This window comes from Microtus oregoni, unplaced genomic scaffold (genome assembly GCF_018167655.1).
Source record: "Microtus oregoni isolate MIOR12 unplaced genomic scaffold, Mior012 000002F_ref0000024, whole genome shotgun sequence".
NCBI classification, from domain to species: Eukaryota; Metazoa; Chordata; class Mammalia; order Rodentia; family Cricetidae; genus Microtus; species Microtus oregoni.
In genome coordinates this window covers 41,543,260-41,552,180 of record NW_024543061.1, presented here as the reverse complement: position 1 = coordinate 41,552,180, position 8,921 = coordinate 41,543,260, and the positions used below count along the sequence as shown (strand labels likewise).

The 8,921-nt window shown below is 49.0% G+C and overlaps 1 protein-coding gene across 1 annotated transcript; it reads left to right on the top strand.

Moving 5' to 3' along the window:
* The first annotated feature begins 2,791 nt into the window (after positions 1-2,791).
* LOC121438937 (60S ribosomal protein L19) lies at positions 2,792-3,477 on the top strand. The gene has a single exon (XM_041639450.1). It carries the CDS (start codon positions 2,812-2,814, stop codon positions 3,400-3,402), a length of 591 nt encoding a protein of 196 aa, XP_041495384.1. The 5' UTR covers positions 2,792-2,811; the 3' UTR covers positions 3,403-3,477.
* Positions 3,478-8,921: the final 5,444 nt, after the last annotated feature.

The window sequence follows — 8,921 nt, the reverse complement described above, 5'->3', positions numbered from 1 at the left end:
TTAAAAACTATAAGTAGCTGGTTGTGATGGCACATACCTTTAATCACAGCACTTAGGAGGCAGAGTTAGCTGGATCTCTATGAGTTCAAGGCCAGCCAGATCTACAAAGCAAGTTCCAGGGCAGACAGGACTACATAGAGAGAGACTCTGTTTCAAATAATAAATAAATAAATACCATGTCACTAATGTTTAAGACATGCAATCCCAGTGTGGCCTCTGTGCCAAGTGCCACCATGCTCACTAGCCTAACATGCTGCTGCATTCTGATAATTAATGCTCACAGTCCATCCCCGAGTGCTTAGGAGGTTAGCTGGGGGAGGAGGCTCTAACATCTAATGGGTAGAGACCAGAGACGCAGCTAAATATCCCACAATGCACAGGGAAGCCCCCTGCAATGAAGAATTTCTCACCAAAATGTCAAATTGCCAGGTTGGAAACCCTAATTATATATAAATATATATGCCTATATAATTTAAAATTTTAGCTATGCAATTTTCTTTTCCCCTCTCACACTTAATCATGGTTCTTGTTGGATGGGATTTCTTCTAGACTTCTGAAGTATGCCTTCTAGACTTTTCTGTTTCCCTTTGTCTGTGTATGCATAGAGAAAAAAAAAAATCTAGGAGGAATATTTCAGAATATTAACACAGAATTTTAATCTCTACCTTGTAGAAATATTTTCAATAAAAAAGCGTGGTGTGATATAAAAAAAGGGGGGGAGGAAGGAAAGAAGGAAGAAAGGAAGGAAGGAAAGAAGGAAAGAAGAAAGAAAGATAGGCTGGTTCCATTAAAGCTGCACCCCTGTAATCCCAGCACCTGAGAGAATGGGGCAGACAATTGCTATAAATTCAAGGTCAGCCTGGGGTACTCGGTAAATTCCAGGGTAGCCTGGACTATACAGCAAGACCCAGTGTTTTCTGCTTTGTTTTTTTGTTATTTTTTAGGAAAGAAGGAGGTGGGAGGAAAGGAATGGAGTGTTCAGTTAAAGAGCAGCAAGTGGCAGAGGGAGGATGGCTGGACAAGGTTTGCAGGCCAGTTGACGCATTGCCCACCCACCGGGAAATAAGTTCCCTCACTCCAAAGTTTGGGGGGAAACCGAGACCAAAAAGTCTCTGTGGGAATGTTCCTGAGGCGTCAGGTACCTTGGAAGAACACACACACACACACACATACCCTGGGACCTCTTCAGTCTGGTTCCTGATACCCCAGCAATGGTGATATACCAGTGGAGTGTACACGAGGCCATGTTGCCAGCGCTGGTAGCTCACTTGCCCCTCATGTTGTTAGAGGGCTCTATATGCTCTTTGCCCTGTCCAGGCTAATGGCACTGCAGGCTGAGCCAGAGGTCTGTAACCACCCAGGTCATGGTTCCTTATGGAGAAGAGACAATAGTGACTCCGTTAAGAACAGAGAGGCCCCATCTTAACAACTCTTGTCCAGGACAGGCCTAGTACAGCATCCCATAAACAGGGATCAAGAGGAATCCAGACAATGGTTGGCTACTCAGAGACGCTAAACTAGTGGTTTTCAACGTGTGAACCATGACCCCTCTGGGGGTCACATATCAGATACTTGTTATGATTCAGAACAGTAGTAAAATTACAGTTATAAAGTAGCTGTGAAAATTATTTTATGACTGGGGATCCCCAAAATAAACTGTACTAAAGGGTCACAGTGTTAGAGAAGGTTGAGACTCTCTAGACTAAACAGAAGGCTACTTCCTGAGCAACCCCTAAATTCTGTTCCCCAACAGAGGCAAAGATGGGCCTTGATGCTAGATCTGTTAGCAGAGTGTCCCAACGTAAGACCCAGACCCAAGGTTCCAGGGTCTGAGTGTACACAAGCACCTCCCTCACCCACCAAGCCCCACCTGGCTTCCCATGATGTCCCACCCAACTATGGAGGGAAGGAATCTGGTACCCTGCTTTCCCTATGGCACCCTAGAGGGAGAAGTCTTTTCAGGCCACAGCTTCCCAGCGGAGTCATGTGTCAGAGCTAATGCTTCCTGGCTGGGGCCTTGGGTCATGGACAGCAGGTGGGTTCCTTCCTGTGTCTGCTGAGTGGTGAGTGGGTACAGAAACTGTGTGTGTGCTGCCTTCAGGACTTCCCGGGTCTCTGTCCAGGAGTTGGGAATGGTGCTCTGATTGCTGATGGGCTATATTTATCATGGGTCTAGCATGGCCTCTCAGCTAAGCGCTACCAATTCCTGTCTTGGCCCCTGATCAGTTCATCCATTTGATTTCCCCCCATTTGAATCAGAATTTTCAGCACTGCCATTGTAATTGGATGTTAATTTCAGTGGGTTTATATGCATGCATGTGACAGTATGTGTCTGTCTGTCTGTCTGTCTCTCTCTCTCTCTGTGTGTGTGTGTGTGTGTGTGTGTGTGTGTGTATGTGTGTGAAGGGCTGACAGTCAACACTAGGTACCTTCTATTATCCCTTTCTACTTTGTTTTTTGTTCATTGACACAGGGTCTCACTATGTTAGCTTTGACTGCCCTGGGGCTCACTCTGTAGACCAGGCAGGCCTTGAACTCATAGAGACTCACCTGCCTCTGCCTCCCAAGTACTGGGACTAAAGGTGTGAGCTGCCACACCTGACTCTACCTTGATTTTTTTTTTTTTTTTTTGAGACAGGCCTGGTGCTTCTCATTTTGGCTGGACTGATTGGCCAATGAACGGCTCAGGAACTGTCCTGTTTCCCAGTTCTGGGATTGCAAATGTGTGCTACAATGCCAGCCTTTACATGGATGCTGAGGGTCTCGACTTTAGATACCTGAGCTCCGCCTTTCGCTGCTGCGTCCGCAGCCATGAGTATGCTCAGGCTACAGAAGAGGCTTGCCTCCAGCGTCCTGCGCTGTGGTAAAAAGAAGGTCTGGTTGGACCCCAACGAGACCAATGAAATCGCCAATGCCAACTCCCGTCAGCAGATACGGAAGCTGATCAAAGATGGGCTGATCATCCGGAAGCCTGTGACTGTGCATTCCCGGGCTCGATGCCGGAAAAACACTTTGGCTCGACGGAAGGGCAGGCATATGGGCATAGGAAAGCGGAAGGGTACTGCCAATGCCCGAATGCCCGAGAAGGTGACCTGGATGAGAAGAATGCGGATCCTGCGCCGCCTCCTCAGGAGATACCGTGAATCCAAGAAGATTGACCGCCATATGTATCACAGCCTTTACCTGAAGGTCAAAGGGAATGTCTTCAAAAACAAGCGGATTCTCATGGAGCACATCCACAAGCTGAAGGCAGACAAGGCCCGCAAGAAGCTCCTGGCTGACCAGGCTGAGGCTCGCAGGTCTAAGACCAAGGAAGCAAGAAAGCGCCGGGAGGAGCGCCTCCAGGCCAAGAAGGAGGAGATTATCAAGACTCTGTCCAAGGAGGAAGAGACCAAGAAATAGAGCTTCCCTCGAGTCTGTACATAGTGGGCTGCCTGTGGCCTCAGGTGGATCAGTCATTAAAATAAAACAAGCCTTTGTCTGGTGCCCTCTTTTTTTGGCAAAAAAAAAAAAAAAAAAAAGATACCTGAGCTCCAGGGGCCAGCACCTTATTAAGCCCGTGTCATCATGGTCTGGCTTTAGAAAAGGTTCATCCCCTTTCTGCTATGCTTATTTTTCCTGCACCCCAGGCTCTTATCTGCACACGAATTCCTGTTTTTTTTTTCTAATAATCTGCATTTGACTGCTTTGAAAAACTTACCAGTGCACACTCTGGAAGGTAATACAATGCAGGGGTGGGCATGGGAATCCTCTTCCAAGTATCCCTAGGTGATACATTCCTATGCGGACTGTCACACCTGAGAATATTCTGTTTGTTTGTTTTTGTTTCTTTTCTTTTTTAAAAATTATTTTAAACATAATTTTTTATTGATTCTTTGGAAATTTCACATCATGAACCCCAATCCCATTCACCTCCCAGTCCCTCCATATCCACCCTTTACCCCTATAGTATACCCCCAAATTAATTAAAAACAAAACAAATAAACAAAAAACCCACCTTGTCCTTCCATCTTTCCAACACCTCTTCATTCATTTTTGTGGCATCGGGAGCCACAGTGTGCCACGTAATACACTCTTTTGTCCAATCAGCTCCACCCGCAAAACATTCATTGCAAAGAGTCATTGGTCTAGTTCAAGGCCTCTGGTTTCTGGTATGTCATCATCACTGGGCCATCATCAGAACTGTCTGATGTCCTATTGCTGCTTCAGTCATGTGGGTCCTGCGGTTATTGTTTCGCGGACCTGTCCCTTCGCACACTCAAGCAGGTCATAGATGGGACAGTTTTTAGGGTGGGATAACCCAAGGCCCAGGATGTAGGTCTGGGTGGCTACTGAACTGGTCAGCCTGGGCTATTGAGACCACCCCCTCAGGCAAGGGGCAGAGCTAGCTCTCCTTGGCCCATCCATTGGGGCCAGCTCTCCTATGACTGAGGTGAGGGGTGGAGACATCACTCCTGAGTGCTGGGGTCAGCTCTCCCATGGAGAAACAGCACCAGCTCTCCTACTGCAGTGTCCAGTGAGGGACAGGCCAGCTATCCCTGGGCCAGTGACAGGACTGGCTCAGCAAGGCACTCTGATTTCAACATACACGGGTCCTATGACCCTTGTGGTAACAAGGGCCATGGACAGCAGCCCAGACCCTGGCTGATGTTGGGCCACAGACCCAGACCTGGCCCATGGCAGCTGCCCAGGTCCGGCCCCATGCGGCTACATAGGCTACTCGGATTATCAACACGGCCCCTGTGGCACTGAGGCCCTCAGAGACGAACATGGCCACAGGTAGTGGCCCAGATCCTGGCATTGGCATTGCTTTTGATGGTATCTGGAGTCACAGACATCTACAGACCTTGGCTGCAGTAGGGCCATGAACTCAGACATGGCCCTTAGCAGCAGCCCGGGCACACACACCATGGCCCCAGTGGCAACATGGCCCTTGGACACAAACATGGCCATAGGATGTAACATAGACCCTGGGAATCTGTGTGGCCTTTGGTGGAACCACAGGCCAAGAATATCACAGACCTCTCATGTGATAGGACCACGGACTCAGACATGATCCCCCGGCAGCAGCCCAGACTGGTATGTCACCATAGCCCCAGGTTTGGCAGTGCAGGCCTCTCAAATCGGCATGGCCCCCATGGAAGTCTGAGGATATTCTTAATGTTACTATTCTAGTTGAAGTCAGGGTGGTTTCCAGATTCATGAAATATTCTATGATACTTCCCCCTTCACAGTGGACAGAAGAATCCCCCTCTTCCACATGTTGGCTGGATTAGACACTCAGTGAATACAGTGTGAAAGATTTGGCACTATGTGGAATTCAGGACAAAGCACAAAGGTGGCCTCGTTCTTACTTTCTTAGGTCACCTGAGGGAATCAGCTGTGTGCTGTCAAGCAGCCCCATAGAGAAGGCCACGTGAGGTTAAACTGAGGCCTCTTGCCAACAGCTAGGAGATGAATAGTGAGCATCTAAGAAGCCTTGGCCTAGGCTTGGGGGGTGACTGCATCCCAGCTGACCCTTTGATTGCAACTGCACCAGAGCTAGCAGTACTCAGGTAAGTCATGGACCCCCCACCCCAGGGAAGGCGGGCTGGTCTCTGGGTGCTGTTTGAAACCATTTACTGCAGGAGATAACCAGTTCACAAGGAAGGGGTTAATTCCTCCCAGGCTACCCTGTTTAACCTAGTGAGCCACCCTGGGACAGCTAGGGCTTGGCTTTGCTGCACAGAAGCCTTTGTTTCCTGAAGCCAGGGCTCTGGGCAGAGTAGGAGGAAACGTGTGGGAGGGCTGGAACCGAGCCATCGCTGGCCCTGCCAGCCTGTCCTTTTTCCTTGAGGTCCAGGACTGTTTGCCCTGGCAGCTTTGTTGGCAATCCTACCTGTATGCATCTGTCCTTCACCCTGCCTGCAGCCCAGGCTCTGAGCCCTCTGTGAAGCTCAGAGAGTCCTGGGCATTCAGCCCCATCTTCTTCCTCCCCTCCCTTGCTCTATGAGATACCTTTCTCAGCTCTGTGACAAATGCCTCGCAGAAACAGCTGAAGGGAAGCCAGATTGCTTTTAGGCACAGTTTCAGAGAAGACAGTCCAGAGCTGTCTGGCCCCATGCACTTGGGCAGAACATCGTGGTGTTGGAGACATGCAGAGGCAGCTGGTCCCCTCATGGCAGTCAGGAAATGGACAGAGAGGGACTGGGGACCAGGTGTCACCCTCAAAGGCATGCCTTGGGAACCTACTTTCTTCAGCGAGGCACCACCTTGCAAAGTTTCTACCAATCCCCAAAACAGCGTTGGGAACTAAGCATTCAATACACCCCGCCCCCCACTGCTTCTTCCCTGTGTGCTCAGTCGCCCTGCAACCCCTCCCCCAACTTCTGTGCCTCCCTGCCTCTCGGTCCTGCCCCTCTGCCCCACCAGCCCTGTGCACACCCTGGGAAGGACATGGCCAGCGTGTAGGGAATGCTTGTTTTCAAGCGAAGGGTTGGCGCACCTCTCTTTGTTTCTTCTTCTTGTCAAGTTCAGTGGCTCTCAAATGTCACCATACCTAAGGATTCCTGTACACGGCAATATGTACGGTCCGAGTTTTGGCACAGTTCTGAATTTATCGACACTTGAGTTTGGGGGAGTTTGGCTTCTGTGATTGGTTCCAATGCAATCCTTATGAGGATCCTACTACAGAAAATCATGTGGAAACAGAAATGGCTAATTCTGAGAAGATTCTTTGAGAAACCTTAGGACTATAGTTCTCTCTCTCTCTCCTTCTCCCTCCCTCCTCTTCCCTAATCTTCCTTCTACTCCCCCTCCCCCCATGTGTGCATGCATGGAGTATCTCTGTATATGTGCCCTTGTGAGTGAAGGTCCACCTACCTGGTTGACATCAAATGTCTTCTCTGTTGCTTCCCATTTTCTTTATTAACATGGAGCCCCTCACTAGCCTGTACCTCACCATTTCAGCTAGACTGTCTGACCACTGGGCAGGGAGATCTTCCTATCTCCAGGAAGCTAGCTATCCTGTGGACAGAGCTGGGGTTCCAGGCATGCACCGCCATGCATAGTTTTTATGGGGGTGCTGTGGATCTGTCTCAAGTCTCATGCCTACACAGCAAGCATTCTTACCTACTGAGCCGTCTCCCCAGCCTCTAGTCCTGTAGTTCTAAACAAAATTTTTGTTATTGTCTCCTTTGATAACGTGACAGAAGCTCTGGGCATTCCCACTGATAATTCATGGCCGGGGGCTGGAGAGATGGCTCGCAGTTAGGAGCACTGATTGCTCTTCCAGAGGACCAGGTTTTGATTTCCAGCACCCGCATGGCTGTCTGTAACTCCAGTCTCAGGGAATTCAATGCACTCTCTGGACTCCTCAGGCCCCAGGCACACACCATACACAAATATACACGTAGGCAAAATACCTGTACACACTTTCTGTGTACCATTTGAAATGCCTACAGGAGTTCCAGGTTCAAAGTTACTAATTCAGCATAAACCCATTTTACAAATAAGGATAGCAAGGTCCAGAGAAGGTAAGTCAGCTAGTCAAGATCTCAGAGCCTGTCAGTGGAGGACCTGGGACCAGAAGGCAGGGCCTTACTGTGGCATACGGACCCTTCCTTCAGTAGGGTTAGTCTAGCCTCTGCTGGCTGATGATCACAGTGCTCACAACTGCAGCCTTCAGGACTTCACCTAGATTTGGACAGTAAACAAGATCCTTGGTCTTTGGACTTTTATTACTTAGGGTTCAAGTGACAGGAACACCAGGCCTCCCAGGCCCCCTGAGAGGTGGCTTGGACCCTGAGATTCTGGCTTCCCCATATGGAGATGCCAGGGAGGAGCTCCAGCTGAGGCCTGTCTACCTGTAGGGCCTCACTGAGGAAGTGGGCCATGAGGGGTGGGTCTTGAGGTTGCTTAGCCTGGCCCCACTTCTTGTCTTCTCTCTGTTTCCTGACTGCCAATCCCACTATCCTGTGGTTTGCCTCCCCACCCTCACCATGATGGACTGTCTCCCTTCGAAGCATGAGCCCAAACAAGCCCTTTCTCCTTGAAGTTGGTTCTTGTCAGGGTGATGGGTCACAGTGATGGGAATAGAAGGGCTCCTTAGGATACTTGTACTCTTTTGAAAGTTAAAAGCAGAAAGTTTAAAGGCAAATCGCCTTAAACCACAAAGAAATTTATTAACAAGAATCCAAAGGTAGATTAAACTCCAGGAATAGTTTGATTAAGGACACAGTTAAGTTTAGGAGAATTTTTCTCTCTTTAGTTCTTAAGCATAAGAATGTCTTGCTCCAGTCCCTGAGGAAGTTCTTCCCCTTCATTCTTATTGTACCCAACTCAGTCAGTCACCTGTGGCAAGGGTGAGACCACACTGAGAGACCTGGACCAATCCCAGCCCATCCTAAACTGGGCGGGGCCAAATCCAGGACCATCATGACAGTTACACACATGCTGGTAGGAAAGTGACTCCGAGGATTATCTTATGGATTTTGAGGGACTGCGGCACTATTCATAGAATTTTCAAAAGACTAAGTATTGTGTGGTTCACATCCTTTTTCCAGAGATTTCTTCCCAGTCATTTTGTAGACACAGTCAAGATCTCTGAGTCCTGCCTGGACCTTGTTCTTTGTTTTCTTTCCTATCGCTATGGTAAACACCATGACCAAAGCCAACTTGAGGTGGAAAGGGTTTATTTCAGCACATACTTACAGGTCATAGTGCATCACCGAGGGAAGGAAGTCAGGGCAGAAGTCAAGCAGAAACTGAAACAGAAACCATGGAGGAGCTCTGCTTACTGACTCATGCTTAGCTAGCTTTCTCACCCAGCTCAGGCCTGCCTGCCTAGGGATGGTGCTGCCCATGGGGGATTGGCAATCAAGACAATGCTTCCCATACACCAATGCCCACACGCCAATCTGGTCATGGCATTATGCAGCTGA

Bases quoted from the DNA above. Each gene is read 5' to 3' on its own strand.
- LOC121438937 (XM_041639450.1), top strand. From the start codon at position 2,812: ATGAGTATGCTCAGGCTACAGAAGAGGCTTGCCTCCAGCGTCCTGCGC.